The 15370-nt window shown below is 55.2% G+C and overlaps 6 protein-coding genes across 6 annotated transcripts in view; 3 read left to right on the forward strand and 3 right to left on the reverse strand.

The window, feature by feature from the left end:
- The window catches only part of PTSG_12772 (uncharacterized protein), a gene marked incomplete at both ends in the record, with an annotated part of 1309 nt that extends 848 nt beyond the window's left edge, over positions 1-461 (forward strand). Inside the window, 2 exons of the mRNA XM_004990431.1 lie at positions 1-64; positions 188-461. The exon at positions 1-64 is cut by the window's left edge and continues 16 nt beyond it. Of these exons, the coding sequence (XP_004990488.1) occupies positions 1-64; positions 188-461 (338 nt within the window). The remainder of the gene's footprint in view (positions 65-187) is intronic.
- Positions 462-594: 133 nt separating this feature from the next.
- Positions 595-6836, forward strand: PTSG_12773 (uncharacterized protein; the record flags this gene model as incomplete). The annotated part of the gene is made up of 8 exons (XM_004990432.1): positions 595-1489; positions 1623-1727; positions 1902-1980; positions 2173-5452; positions 5706-5878; positions 6131-6307; positions 6466-6563; positions 6762-6836. Coding segments are annotated over 8 exons (4882 nt in total), but the record flags the coding sequence as incomplete, so codon positions are not given.
- Positions 6837-7137: 301 nt separating this feature from the next.
- Positions 7138-8502, reverse strand: PTSG_08698 (7,8-dihydro-8-oxoguanine triphosphatase; the record flags this gene model as incomplete). Its single annotated transcript, XM_004990433.1, has 5 exons — positions 7138-7268; positions 7410-7497; positions 7674-7808; positions 8004-8062; positions 8313-8502. The coding sequence occupies 5 exons, from the start codon at positions 8500-8502 to the stop codon at positions 7138-7140; spliced, it is 603 nt and encodes a 200-aa protein (XP_004990490.1).
- Positions 8503-8747: 245 nt separating this feature from the next.
- On the reverse strand, positions 8748-10380 carry PTSG_08699 (7,8-dihydro-8-oxoguanine triphosphatase; the record flags this gene model as incomplete). The annotated part of the gene is made up of 5 exons (XM_004990434.1): positions 8748-8933; positions 9138-9225; positions 9507-9641; positions 9789-9847; positions 10191-10380. The coding sequence occupies 5 exons, from the start codon at positions 10378-10380 to the stop codon at positions 8803-8805; spliced, it is 603 nt and encodes a 200-aa protein (XP_004990491.1). The 3' UTR covers positions 8748-8802.
- A 25-nt stretch (positions 10381-10405) lies between these two features.
- Positions 10406-14555, forward strand: PTSG_08700 (uncharacterized protein). Its single transcript, XM_004990435.1, has 10 exons — positions 10406-10751; positions 11056-11192; positions 11382-11437; positions 11633-11769; positions 11985-12282; positions 12556-12673; positions 12877-13013; positions 13219-13315; positions 13513-13592; positions 13953-14555. Exons 1-10 carry the CDS (start codon positions 10450-10452, stop codon positions 14196-14198), a joined length of 1608 nt encoding a protein of 535 aa, XP_004990492.1. The 5' UTR covers positions 10406-10449; the 3' UTR covers positions 14199-14555.
- Positions 14556-15086: 531 nt separating this feature from the next.
- The window catches only part of PTSG_08701 (uncharacterized protein), a gene marked incomplete at both ends in the record, with an annotated part of 5419 nt that continues 5135 nt past the window's right edge, over positions 15087-15370 (reverse strand). Inside the window, one exon of the mRNA XM_004990436.1 lies at positions 15087-15212. Coding sequence (XP_004990493.1) covers positions 15087-15212 — 126 coding nt within the window. The remainder of the gene's footprint in view (positions 15213-15370) is intronic.

The following is a 15370-nucleotide window of genomic DNA, read 5'->3' on the forward strand; positions in this document are numbered from 1 at the left end:
ACGTCAAGGCGCAGCTCCTCGTCGTTCCCCAGAGGCCAGGAACGCCGCCGCTGCAGGTGCATATGTGTGTGCATGTGTGTGTATGTGTGCATGTGTGTGTCATCGCCGGGCTGTACTGTCTCCCTGCTCACATTTTGCTCGTGTGGTGTGATGATGTGACTTCATGTTCTTGGTTCGCACTGACCAGCTCGCCGAAGAGGACGAGGAAGAAGAAGGAGAGGACAGCGGAAAGCCAACGCCTGCTGCAGCGAAGCCCGAACCAACAGCGCCCATGGAACCAACAGCGCCCATGGAACCAACAGCGCCCATGGAACCAACAGCACCCATGGAACCAACAGCACCCATGGAACCAACAGCACCCATGGAACCAACAGCACCCATGGAACCAACAGCGCCCATGGAACCAACAGCACCCATGGAACCAACAGCACCCATGGAACCAACAGCGCCCATGGAACTAACAGCACCCATGGAACCAACAGCACCCATGGAACCAACAGCGCCCATGGAACCAACAGCACCCATGGAACCAACAGCGCCCATGGAACCAACAGCGCCCATGGAACCAACAGCACCCATGGAACCAACAGCGCCCATGGAACCAACAGCGCCCATGGAGGCCACGGTTCCTGCTGTTGCACCAACGCTGCCGCTGCCGCGTGGTGTGCAGCCAGGCGTGGACGATGAGGCAACGCAGGTGCTTGGTGACTATGGCGATGACGCGGCGACGCAGATCATTGGCACCCCTCCTCGTGGTGTTGACACGTCCACAGCAGCGTACGATGCTTCCACCCTCATGCAACGCTCACCCGCACGCCACAAACGCACACTTGCAACAGCAGTGGCAGCAGCAATGGACACGAGCGGGGACACCAACAACAACAACGATGATAAAGATGATGATGCTGATGATGACGACACGACAGATGACGAGAGGCGCGATGCAACCAAAGACAACGACGCTGGTGATGGGGGTGATGGTGATGGTGATGGTGATGGAGGTGGCCTTACGTCGTTCAGTCGCATCAGCCAGCTGCAGTTGAAACGATCAGCACGACCAGCACCACCATCACTGCCATCGCCTGCTGGGACTGTACGGGCGAACCAGCAGACAGCCGCTGGCGACGATGGTAGCGGTGGTAGTGGTGATGGTGATGGTGATGGTGATGATGGGACCGAAGAGGAGAAGAAAGGCCAGCACGAGCAAGGTGATAGGAAGAAGAAGGAGGAAGCGGCTGGTGTGAAGGGCCAGGAGGCAACGGAAGAAGGGGGCGTGGCAACCGAATCAATGGTAGATGAAACGCAGACTCGGCAGCAGGAGGCTGGTGAGGGCTCCACAGCCCAGCGGTCCTCACTGCAGTCCTCCACACAGTCTTCCCGTGTCGAGTCGCCAACAAAAGCGCGCCCGAGCTTGGTTCGCGACCGGTCTGTCACAACGAAGCTGCTCGAGGCGTCTGCCACCGCATCCAAGCCAAAACACGAACGCAAGGTGCAGTGCGAGTGTGTGTGTGTGTGTGTGTGTGCGTGTGCGTGTGTGTGTGTGTGTATGTGTCTGCAAAGCACTCACTCTGCATGGGTGTGCTTACGTGGTTGCTATTTGATCTCTTATTCCCCTTCTACAGCTGCCTGGGTTCTTCTCCTCCCCCGCCACCAGCCCTGCCAAGACCAGGAAGAGCAAAGCCCGCACAAATGCAGCACCAGACTGGGAGACCGTTCCCCTCACGCAGGTGGGCTGCTGCCGTGCACCAGCGGGGGAGTGTCTCTGGTTGTGCGAATGCTTTCAGTGGGTGGTTTCGTGCTGCCGTGTTCGCGAGAGTATCGCTTGCTTGCTTTTGGTAGTGCCTGTATTCCTTTTTCCCTCTCACCAACACTGCCCCCCCCCCACACACGCACGCACACAGATAATGCCGCGGGATGTTGAAGAGATGACAACAGCAGAATTGCGGACGGTGTTGCGACGGCTGGGCGCCAAGCGATCAGGTGATGATGATGATGTTGTTGATGACGGTCATGGTGTTTGAGCAGCGCACACCAATGAACCATGCACACGTCACATCCTCATCACACACACACACGCACACACAAGTCTGCACATGAATCAATGCACACAGACAAACACACACACGACTGCACGCGTGCTCACTGCTGTTGTGCGCGTTGCTGGCGTTGCAGGGGTGAAGGCAGAGCTGCAGGACCGGCTGATGGATGAGTTGGAGGTACTCAAAGACAGCACAGGCGGTGACGACCAGAGCGAAGAAGGCGGTGAGACGGGTGAAGGGGAACAGGAAGGCAATCATGGAGATGAAGTGCAGCAAAAGCAAGCCAAGCCGTTATCCCAATCACCACCACCACCACCACCACCACCACCAGCCACAGCTACAACCACAGCAGCAACATCATCGACCACGACGAGCCTGCGTCGGTCTGGTCGCGCTGCGGGGCGGAAAGCGCTTTCGAAGATCAAGGACGTGGTGAAGGAAGAGCGAAGGAGAGGAGGGGGAGGTTATGGAGATGATGATGGCGATGGTGAAGACAGCGACACGGACGGGGGTGGCGATGGCACGGATACGGGCGATGATGACGATGAAGAGGAGGAGTTTGTGGCGCACGTGAGCGAAGAAGATGATGACGAGGAGGAGGAAGAGGAAGAAGAGGAGGAGGAGGAAGAAGCGGGGCGTGTTGCAACGATGAACGACAGCTTGGTGCAGGAGCTGCTGTCCAACAGGCAGGAGGAGAATGCAGACAACAAGGAAGCCAAGACTGCCGCGGCAGCAGCAACACGAAGGCATGCAGCGGACAAAGGAGAGAAGGAAAAGGTGGAAAAAGCAAAGGAAGGGAAGCAAGTCGCTCGTGGTGGTGAAGATGAAGAGGGAGATGTGACAGACATGGAGGAGGAACATGAAGAGGAGAAAGAGGAAGAGCACGAGGAGCGGGCTGCAGGAAAGGCATCACAACAGGCAGAGAAGAAGCAACTGCAGCAACCAGCACCAGTCGAGACCCAACGTGTGCCACAGCAAGGGGAGCAGGCAGCGGGTGGCGGCCAGGTCGTGGCCAGGACGACAACCGGGGCTGAGAAGGAGGAGGAGGACAAGGAGGAGGAGGATGAGAACTCGCTACTCACAGGCATGATGATGATGGATGAAGATGACGGTGATGGTGGTGAGCGCGAGGCAATGAACATGACCGCGTCCACAACGAGTGGCGACGAGACGACGATGCTTGTTCCGCCATCTGTGTTCAACACGACGCCACCATCCTTTGATCGAACGACCAGCAGTGAGGGAGATGCGTCGTTCCAGGCGCCCTTGCCCCACGTGCACGCTGATGGCACACCACAAGCAGCGACAGCACCAGTACCAGGTAAAGGGGTGGCAGCAGCCGTTGCCGGGTCACCGCTCGCACGCGTACACACGTCCGCAAGTGATGCTGATGCCGGCACAGCAACGAAGAAAGACGACACAGGGATTGCCGAGGGGCACGATGCACACAACCACGAGCAAGAACAGCAGAAACCAGAAGAAGACAAAGAGGAGGAGGAGGAGGAGGAGGAGGAGGAGGAGGAGGAGGAGGAGGAGGAGGAGGAGGAGGAGGAGGAGGAGGAGGACGATGACATGGAAACGCAGGGCTTCGACGTGACGCGAGGGCTACTGGAAACCACAACAGCGAGTGATGACAGTGGCTGGCTGCGTCCAATGCAGCAGAAGGAAGGAGACGGGGGAAAGGGAGGTGTGGGCGAGGCCCGGAAGCAGGAGGAGGAGGAGGAGGAGAAGGTCGAGAAGGCGCCTCAGGCCACGGGCGATGGTGACGTTGGTAGTGGTCATGGGAACGGCACACAAGAGACGTTTGTTCGCGACACTGCGCCCCCTTCCATGCAACAACAGCAGCAGCGACAACAAGAGGAGGAGGGCAGCGGTGACGTGTCGACACATTCACCAGCAACTGCAACTGGGACAACGGCGCAGGCAGATGTGACCTCAACACCAAGCGTCACAACAGCGTCTGTAAGTCGTGACGGCGACGAGGCTGTGGCCGAACTGATGCGATTGCATCACGGTGACAGTGCGGCGGTGACGCAATCGTCCACGCCCACCTCAACCGCTGCGAGCAAGCGGTCAACGCGGCACGCAAGCAGCAGTGGCGGTGATGAAGAGGGAGAGCCTACTGTGGGTGTGGCGGGAGAACAGACCAAGAGGACCACACCCCCTGCCGGTCATCACGAGCGGCAGCAGCAGCAGCAGCAGGCAAAGGGGTGGATGCAGCGGCTTCGCGCACCAGGTGCGTTTGGTGTTGGTGCTGGTGGTGTTGAGAGCACGAACATCACAACAGACCTGCCAAGTGGTGTGGCAACTGCAGCAGCGTCAACCAAAGGGACGCCAAGGCGTACCGGTGGTGGTGGTGAGGTGGGGATGCTTGACTTGAGCACGATTCCGCCAGATGTGGCAGAAGAAGAAAGTGAGAGACAGGACGAAGATGAAGGGGTGAAGAAAGGCGGTGGCGGTGTGATTGCATCCACGCCAATTGGGCGAGCAGGAAAGCGGAAGGCAGCAGAGGAGGAGGAGAAAAATGTGGGTGGGAGCACGAAAGACGTCGGGGTCGCAGAGGACGAGGAAGAGGGCGAAGATGAAGGAGCAGGGCAGGATGAGCCTGTGCCAAAACGGGCGCACAGGGGAGGAGGACGGCTGCATCTGTCGCTCAATCTCGGGCCCGATGATGAGAAGACGGACGACGAGGAAGAAGAAGGTGAAGGTGAAGAGGATGAGGAGCAGGAGGAAGTGAGGCAGGTAAAGCGAGGGAAGGGCACGAAACAAGCAGAAACGAAGGGGAGAGGGAAGGGAAAGCAAACGAGAGCGGTGAGACGGACAGCACGAGGTAAGCGGCAGCACGGCGATGAAGGCGAGGAAGCAGCAGCAGTTGTTGGTGGCGGCGATGGTGGCGATGGAGGGAGGCAGCCAGCGAAACGAAGCAAGAGCCAGGCGAAGGAAGAGGAGGTGGCTGAGGACGAAGGGGCCGAGGAGACTGAGGATACTGGTGCGCGGAGACGAGGAGGAAGGCGGGTAACGCGGCGACAGAGCACAGCGAGGGCGAAGGCGGCAATGAAGAAGACACGGACAAGCACACGGGGGAAGAGGAAGAAGAGCGCAGAGGAAGAAGAGGAAGCAGAAGAGGAAGCAGAAGAGGAGGTGATGATGAAGGAGGAGGAGGAGGGAGAGGAAAAGACAACAACAGCAGCAGCAACACGGCAAAGTCGAAGGGGCAGTAGCCGTGGCAGCACACAGAAGAAGAAGGCAAAGCAAGAAGGAGTGGGAGAGGAAGAAGACACGAAGCAAGAGAAGAAGCAGAAGGGAAAGAAGGGGAAGGCAGCACTGGATGAGGCAACGACAACAAGTGCTGGCGATGCTGGTGCAGACAACATTGTTGTCATGTTTACTGGCATCGAAGACCCATCTGTGGAGTGAGTCATTGAAATGCTCATGCGCGCGCGTGTGTGATGCGTGTGTGTGTGCGTGCGTGTGTGTGTGTGGGTGTGTGTGTGTGTGATGCGTGTGTGTGTGATGCGTGTGTGTGTGTGTGTGTGTGTGTGTGTGTGTGTGTGTATGTGTGTGTGGTCGTGGCGACCCGCTGTTCACCTCTACCGTCGCTGCCACCACCACCTCACATGTGCACACGCCAAACTTCCGCCTCCAACCTCGCCATTACTCCTTCAGACGGAAGATCAAGCAGCTGGGCGGACGCGTTGTGAAGAGCGGCACCGACTTCAACGTTCTGTTCACGGACGGCGTCCACCGCACTGTCAAGTTTCTCGCTGCCCTTGCACGCGGTGTTGCTGTTGTCGGCTATCCCTGGATCAAGGCCAGCACCTCCCGCACAGGGTTTGCAGGTAGAGAGAGAGTGTGTGTGTGTGTGTGTGCGTGTGTGTGTGTGTGTGTGTGTGTGTGTGTGTGTGTGTATGCGTGAGAGTGTGTATGCGTGTGTGTGTGTGTTTGGAGTAGGAAGTGGGGTTTTCAGCCATAGCTGAAACGTATCGCACTCGCTTGTTGATTTTCGCCTGCTTCATCGCCTGCTCCAATGCTCGTGTCATGTTGCTGTCCGCGTCCTCACCCAATGGGCGCACGCAAACACATGTACACAGATCCAATGAATCATCTGTTGAGCGATCGCGCAGCCGAGCGAAAGTTCAAGTTCAAACTTCGCGGCGCAATCACGGCTGCGCGCAGCAGTGGCGGTTTGTTGTCTGGACTTTCGGTCCACATCACCAAAGGCGTCAAACCGCCGCCAAAGGACATGCAGACCATCATCGAGGCAGCCGGTCAGTCGTGTGTGTGTGTGTGTGTGTGTGTGTGTGTGTGTGTGTGTGTGTGTGTGTGTGTGTGTGTGTGCATGTGTGTGTGTGTGTGTCCGCTCGGAGATGTCCTCACTGTGCGCAATCCATTCCATCCCCACCCCCATCATCACCACCAACAACAGGCGGCTCGTGCGTGCCGCTGTCATTGCTTCCGCCGGATGGCATCATCGTGACCACGCCACGCGAGGCCAAGCGGCTCAGGAAGGACCACCCAGACGCGGTACGGAACGCACACGTTTGCTGCTGCTGCTGCTTGTATGTGTATGTGTGTGCTTGTGCGTGTGTGTATGTGTGTGTCTTCCTGTCTCTGTTCTAAGGGGCTCCCTATGCACCTCCGCTATCACATTCTCGACAGATTTCAATCGTCCCCTCACATGTGTACGCCCTCCCCCCCCTAACCCTTTTTGTGCCATTGCAGGCGTTTGTCTCTTCTGAGTTTGTGCTCACGGGCATTTTGCGACAGGAGGCAGATACAGAGGCACACAAGATCTGATCCTTGTGTGTGTGTGTGTGTGTGTGTGTGTGTGTGTGTGTGTGTGTGTGTGTGTTGCTTCATTGTCATCTTCATGGGCTTGCGCTCGTTAGAATGAGTGCGATGCGTCTTTGCTCTTGTGTTCATTACTGTCAGCGTGAGTTGCTGTCGATTTGCGGCTGGTGATTGTTTAAACGGCGCTTATCCAAGCGAGCACGAGCAGCAATCGCCAAGTCATGAATAAGCCGGCGCGCACGTGTTCACAAGCAGGTCGTGGGGCGCGCGCGCACACACACACACACGTAGCGTATTGCTTGCTTGTCTATTGCTCCTGCAGTTGCTTGAGGGCGGTGGTGCGGAGACGATCAAAGCTCACATCGCCGCCGTCCTCAAGCGCGTGCGCCAAGATGATGTGTTCGCCACGCGTGTAGAAGTACCCGGTGAACGGCGTTGCTGTCAACCAAGAAAACGAGCAAACAGAAGCAAAGACAGCTTGAGGGTGAGTCAACCTGGCTGAGGGGGACCAGATACAATGGCTGACTTGGTATCTGGAGCAGGACATACACATACACACACGCACACACACACACACACCTGCCAGGAGGCGCGGAAACCAGATGTGATCGTCAACCCACATGTGGTGAAACGGAATGGCGTCGACATCAAACCACTCTGGCCGCATCTGTCGTGCATGTGAACATCATGTCGGTTACAACATCAGACATGCGAAATGAAAGCGACGGCAACTTGATATACTTTTGTGCAGTCCGAACAACAGTGGCATCGTCCTATCGTCGTCAGTGCTTGCAAGCAACTGTGAAGGCATGAGGCTAGGGCTATGTAAACTTCTGTGAGCACCTCTTCTGACTCCTGCGCGTTGCCCGTCCAAGCGGTCGCTTCGAAGACGTGCACATGAAGCACTTTCGGGCTGCCCTCAAACTCGTAGTAGAGTTGGCCACGCGGCACCATTGTCTGCGCATCCAAGGAACTCTCCTATCATGAGCGTGTGTGCAGGCAGGCAAGCAGGCAGCACGAGGAAGCTGAGTTGAGTTGTCTGTGAGCAAGTCAAGCGCCGGGGGGTGGCAGGTCTGCAGAGCCGTGCATGGAATCGGCTATTAGGCTTCTTGACTGCTCGGCTGCTGTGCGGTGTAGCGGTGTGCTATGAGGAGGACGCGAAGTGAGCAAAACCTCTTTGAGTTCGCGAATGGCGGCCTGCTCCACTGTTTCCCCAGGCTCCAGCTTCCCGCCTGTCAAGAGGCAGTGGCAGTGCAAGTGAAGAAGAGAGCAAGCACGTAAGTGTGTGTGCGCATCTACACGTAGAGGTGAGCAGGTGTGAGTGAGCAAGAGACCTAGAGAGGCTGGGCTTGTGTGAAGGACGTAAGCACACCCACACACATGCACACACACACATGCACACACACATGCACACACACATGCACACACACATACACACACACATACACACACACACACACACACACATGCATGCACACTGACCGAATCCGTTGAACCTGTCGGATCCAAAGCCGCGCTTCTTCATGCCAAGGAGTACGCGCTTCCGCGGCAACCCCACACCCTCTCCGTTGCCATTATCATCGCCATCACTGAACACAAACACGAGTGTGAGGTCCTTCATCCACAGGTCGTCCGCTGGTGTCGCGACGCTGGATTGCTCTTTGTCTGCCATCTTCCTTGTCTTGTGCAGAACAGGTGTTACAGTGCAGGTGTTGTTGCGCAGTTATGACAACGCAGGTTCAGATTTGAATTGGACGCTCCAACACTCCTTTGTGAGTTTCAAGGTGCTGTCCTTCTGCCTCCAACTTGATGTTTTCGTTTACAAGTCTGACAAGTTAAGAAGTCATGACGGTCGCCCTCGCCACTTCTTCTGTGAAGGCCCGAGACGACACGCGTGTCGCACACGCACACACATGCACACACACACACACACACACACATGTATACACGCACGTATGTATTGCTTGCTTGTCTATTGCTCCTGCAGTTGCTTGAGGGCGGTGGTGCGGAGACGATCAAAGCTCACATCGCCGCCGTCCTCAAGCACGTGCGTGAGAATGGTTTGCTCGCCGCGGAACAGGAAGTACCCGGTGAACGGTGTCGCTGTGGTTGATGGGCGAGGGAGGAGTGTGCAGCATTACATTTGTGCGTGAAGGAAGAACAAGAAATGGCAAAGGCGTCAGTGTGGTGTATGTAGTGAAAGGGGGAAGGGGTGCAGGGAGACATGGCACACACACACACACACACACACACACACACAAATGTAAACATGCACCCGCACGTGAAAGCACATGCATACGCACACACCTGCCAAGAGGCGCGGGAACCAGAAGCGGTCGTCGGCCCACATGCGGTCGAAGGGGATGGAAGCAACGTCAAACCATTCTGGACGCATCTGCCCAGCACAAGCGCACATCACAGCATGAGGAATTGTCCGCAGTAACATTACATGTAAACGTACACACAGAGCCACGCACACATTGACAGACACAAACATACACACAGAGACACAGGCACATAGACAGACACACACACACACAGAGTCACACAGACAGACAGACAGACACACACACACACAGACACAGACAGACAGACACTCACACACAAACAGACACACACTCACGCAAACTACCCCCCCCCCCCCCCCCCCCCCAAAAAAACACACACACACGGCACCTCGTCAGATTCGGCGGCGTCCCCAGTCCAAGCGGTGGCTTCAAACACGTGCACGTGCAGCACTTTTGGGCTGCCCTCAAACTCAAAGTAAATCTGGCCCCGGGGCTCCATCGCCTGCGCATCCAAGAAGCTCTCCTGCATACGCGATGGCAAGCAGGCCAGTGCAAAGGAATGAGTGTGGCAAAGCTTCACTGAGTTTGAAGCAGGGCTCCACCCACATCGCCGTTGCTTGAGTGTCAGTGATTGTCCCTCTTGGCCGATTCACGAATACACTTGACAGACCTCCTTGAGTTCACGGACGGCGCCCTGCTCCACGGTCTCCCCGGGTTCAACCTTTCCGCCTGCCATGCAGTGGAAGCAAGGGAGTGAGGTTGTGCGCGCACGTGTCTGCAGGTGTAAGCAGGCAAGCAAGAGTAGGACACTGGACTCGTATGGAGAAAACACACACACACACACATACACGCATGCATACACACACATACACACACACGCACACGTACAAGCACACACACATACACACACACATACACACACACGCACGCACAGTTGTACGCACACACAAGAACACACACTCACACACACACACACACACAAGCACACACAAGCACAAACACACACACAAACACACACCCACACACATGCACACACATGCACACACATACACACACACACATGCACACTGACCGAACCCGTTGAACCGGTCGGACCCAAAGCCGCGCTTCTTCATGCCAAGGAGTACGCGCTTTCGCGGCAACCCCACACCCTCTCCATCGCCAACATCACCACCATCACCCCCGCCACTGAACACAAACACGAGTGTGAGGTCCTTCATCCACAGCTCGTCCGCTGGCGTCAAGTTTCCCTGTTGCGCCATCGCGTCAGTCTCGTTTATATCTTCAGCTACTTTTCCGAACTGCCCTCCAAACCAAACAAACAGGTGAAGATGGCTCGTTTGTCGTGGCGCGGCAGCGCTGGCTTGGTGCTGGCGGTGGTCATGGCGGTGGTGAGTGGCAACGTGCAGCCTGCGATGGCTGTGCCGCTGGAGACAATGAGGCTGGACGGTTCTGCTGATGTGACAGCGGTGTCCCAGGACACGGAGACAGCGGTTGTTGCTTCATCCGCTGCAAACAAGACGGTGGCAAATGTCGGCGTTGTGCTTCCCACCGCAACCGTGAACGCCGTGGTTCAGGCAGTCGAGCCTGCATTGGCTGAGCTCCTGACAAAGATCGAACTTCCCACGTGCTGGTGCGAGAACACTTGCGAATCGCTTGCGTGTGTGTGTATGGTGTATGGTGTATGTGTATGTGTATGTGTATGTGTATGTGTATGTGTATGTGTGTGTGAATATGGGTGATCATGCTGTCGTCGATGCAACTATTATTTGTGTGTGTGTGTGTGTGTTTGATTGTTTACGTTTGTTGCCGCTTGACTTGCTTTGCTTTCTCGTTGGCCCAAGCCTTGCGTGCCCGTCTTATCCCCACGCGATGGGTTCTGTTTTATTGTTAAACACGCTGCGTTCATGACACACTTTCGTTGTTGCATCAATTAGCTACGATTTGCTCGGCCAGCACTTGGACTTCCAGAACATGTCCATCGCAAAGGGAAACTTGTCGTTCAACTTGGCATCCACCACCAATGAACTTCACCTCAACGGCAACATCTCCCTGCCCATCAAAGGCTTCTATCGTAAGACACCGTACACGACAAACAAGGGCATTCTTGAAGAAGCGTACTTTTGTGAATATGTTTGTTTGTTCGTATGTTTGGGTGTTTGTGTTCGTGTATGTGTATGTTTGGGTGTACGTGTGCGTATACACGAGTAGCCCGTTTAATCTTCATGCTGACAACTGCCACGACCCATTGTATTTGCGGCAGACTTTTGCCACACGGGCCTTCTCTCCAAGAAGTGCTCCACTTATGGCATTTGCAAGGTGAGCACACGTGTGCATATATGTGTGTGTGTGTTCGTGTGGACGCGTTCAGTTTGGAGGTTTGTGACTGCCACTGACCGAGGCTGCTTCACCATGACATAAAGGCTGCTTTACTGCACTGTAACCTCACCACTTGCATCCCCCACCCAACAATTGCTGACACCTGCTTCCGTGTCTTTACGCTTCGTGTTGCAGGGTGACTTCTCACTCAACGTGAGCGTGGCGACTGGCTTTGACGTTGCCATCAACGTGACCAACAAAGGAAAACTCAACATCGATGTGTCCGTGGCCGACTTCCAACTCACCGAGATTACCGACGACCTTTGTCCAGCGTACGCGTGCTGTGTTTGCCGTTGTGTTCGCTGTCGTCGTGCATGTTGTTACTTGGTTCCGCTCATGTACCTTATTGGATATGTTGTTTCTCCATGTTCACACACATTGTCTGCACACTGCTCACCCTTGCAATCCTTTATCTCCCCCGATTTCTCGCTTTCACTCACTCACTCACTCATCCTCTTCCCCATCTGCTGCCATTGCCACTGAACAGGCTGGACAATGTGCTCAATTCCACGCTGTTGCAGAATGTGCTGACCAAAGTTGTCGACGGACTGCTCAAGGACGTGGCAAACGACCTGAGCACAGCGCTCACCAACATCACCAACAGCGGCTTCAACACCACGGCGGCGCACGTGTGGTGGTCGTACTCGCACCTCACGCAGAACACAAACACAAGCGCGATCATCCTGATGGACGTGACGGTCGCCAACGCGAGTGACGTGCCTGGGCCCGCGCAGCAGATTGCACAGCCGCCACTGCCCTCGCTCCAGGACGGCGACATCCACATGGTCAGTGATGGTGATCGATGGTGATCGATGGTGATCGATGGTGATCGATGGTGATTGAGTGGTGCCTGGGGCTGATAGTGAAGAAGGTGGTGGTGGTGGTGGTGGTGGTGGTTGAATCGAAAAGGATTTGGGTTAATGTGATGATGGTGGTGCAATGAGCCAAGAGATGATTTGTATGCTGCCACTGCGCTGCCCGTTGTTGGTGGCGCATTCCTCACCATCGCCATCGCCATCTCCATCACCACCGCTACCACCACGGCCACGTGACAACAGGTGATCGGGGACTCTGTGCTGACCAATGCCGTGTTCGTCCTCGCCCAGGCCGGCGCCCTCGACATTAACTCAGCCATTGACATTGGCAACGCGACCGCTGTCCTCAACGTCACCGTTGGTGCGCTGCTTGATGTGGTGGTGCTGTCGTACCATGGTGTTGTTGATGTGATGTTGAGTGTCCTTGTGTGGGATTAAGTTCTATTTCTTGCACCTTTCCTGTCCCGAATGTGCTCATCTCATTCACCGTCATCACAACGACCACCACCATCTTAAACACCACCAATCCCATCATCATCATCATGAACACCATCACTTCAACAGAGTCATCCCCCGCGCCTGTGATTGACTTCAACTCGACGTTTGAAACCATTCGCCTGACCTCCAAAGTCAAGATGCTTGTGCCCTTCACACCAAACGACCACCTCAGATCCAGCATCGACCTCGCACTCAAGTTCAAGGCAAGTCTCGTGTGTGTGTGTGTGTGTGTGTGTGTGTGTGTGTGTGTGTGTGTGTGTGTGTGTGTGTGTGTGTGTGTGTGTGTGTGTGCGTGTGTGTGTGTGTGAAACATAACTGGTTTGGTGTCGACACACATCTTCGCTTCCTTCTCACCCTTGACTCTGTTCCCCACGCCCCGCCCCCACCCCTTGCCTTCGTCGACCACAGGTGAACGTGACGGAGATGAAGGTCAACGGGTCAGACGTCTTCCGCGTCAAACTGCACATCAAGGAGCTCGCAATCACCAAGATCCACAGCTGCACAGGTGGGACAGGGAACCTGTGTGTGTGTGTGTGTGTGTGTGTGTGTGTGTGTGTGTGTGTGTGTGTGTGTGTGTGTGTGTGTGTGTGTGTGTGTGTGTGTGTTGATCAACATCTGTATCCAAATCTCATACGTAAGAATCCTCGACAACACTGCTTGTTTCGCATCACTCAAACACTTACAACATCATGATGTGTGCAGGCCCGTGTGAACTGATTAAGTTTGTGCAGCGCTTCCTGCCACACAACGGCGTGAAGATTATCAACGATCAGCTCAAACAGGTGCCTGTTTGCATTCTGTTTGCATCCTGTTTGCATCCTGTTTGCTTGCAAGCACGGTTTGTACGCGATGAAGGATCTCACGAACACTCGCAGACGCACGCGCACGTACACGCACATGACACTGTTGCCTACTCACCCTCCCAATCATCCCATCCCTCACACACATACGTACGCACACACACTCTCACTCACACGCACACACACCCTCACTCACTCACACGCACACACTCACACACTCCCTCACACGCACACACTCACACACTCCCTCACTCACTCACTCACACTCCCTCACTCACACACTCCTTCACTCACTCACACTCACACACTCCCTCACTCACTCCTTCTCCTTTTGTGTGGCAGCATCCGCTTGATGTGCCCAAGGGCGTCATCACCGACTTGAGAGCCGACTTTGGGCCGTCATATCTCAACGTGGCGCTGGGATTGGACGAAGCGTTTGTCACAACAGCGCTCACACACGCACTCGCACACACGCGTGCACAGCGGCTGCAGCTGGTGGAGGGTGTTGAGGATGGTGGGTTGGCGTGCCCGATTGAGACCAAGGCGAAGTGTGTCGACTCGCTCGCGTCTCTTGTGCAGGCGCCATAACTGGCAATGGTGCTGTGAGAGGTGGTGGTGGCGGTGGTGGCAGTGCTTGAAGGGGTCGTGGAGGGGCGTTAACATCCAAGCCACTCTGAGTTTTCCCGCTGTGTTTTGTTGGTTGCCACTCGTTGGTCTGTTGGTTTGATTGCCGATGCGTTTATTGGGCAAACAGCTTGCAAGGGAAGTGGGGATGATGATGATGGTGATGATGATGGTGGTGATGATGATGATGATGATGATGATGATGATTGATGGTATGTCATTGCATTGTTTCGTACAAGGGGTAAGAATGAAGTTACATGAAGTCAAGACGCGCAACAACAAGTCAACGTCACGTAATGCCAGATAAAAAACAAAAGAGGCGTTGACTGTGTTCGTACAAGGAGATGCCAACGAACACAAACAACAAGCACAACAAATACAAACACAACACAACCAGGCGCCTTGGCAGCAGAAGAGGGAGCAAGAAGAACTGACGATGAAGGGAAAGAAGAGCAATGGCAACGTGTGCACACAGCAACGCTGGCACACGCACAATGTGACAAGCAGCAGCATCAAAAGGGTGTTGGGAAGGGGGATTGTTCCAACAACATTACAGCATGAACAAAACAAGGGAGCAGGCAGATTGGGCGAAGAATCAGGGAAAAGCAAAACAGAAAGCAACAGACGCAAGCATGAAAATTGTCTTCGCATCTTGGGGCATGAGGAATGAAGGCAAGGTCATCCCAAACATATCCACACACACACACACACACACACACACACTCACACACACACACACACACGCACACTTTCTCTCTGTCTCTCTTGTTTCAGAAGTTGTGCTTGCAGGCGCGTGACAACACTACAACCACGCCAGAGCGCAAGCTCAATCACAGCACCAACACGTGGGTCTCAGTCGAGACCAACGGGTCCCTCGAGAACGGCGACAATGACGAGAGAGAGCGGATACAGCGAGAAGATCCACAGCGCGTCGACCAGGCGGTGGGCCCGCATGTGCGCAGCGGCACCAACCACCAGCTGTTGTGAGGCGCAGGGTGAGTGTGTGTGTGTGAGTGTATTTGTGGATATGTGAGTGTGTGTGTGAGTGTATTTGTGGATATGTGAGTGTGTGTGTGTGAGTGTATTTGTGGATATGTGTGAGTGTGTGTGTGTGTGTGTGTGTGTGTGTGTGTGGT

Source organism: Salpingoeca rosetta (assembly GCF_000188695.1).
Source record: "Salpingoeca rosetta unplaced genomic scaffold supercont1.24, whole genome shotgun sequence".
In the NCBI taxonomy this organism is placed as follows: domain Eukaryota; class Choanoflagellata; order Craspedida; family Salpingoecidae; genus Salpingoeca; species Salpingoeca rosetta.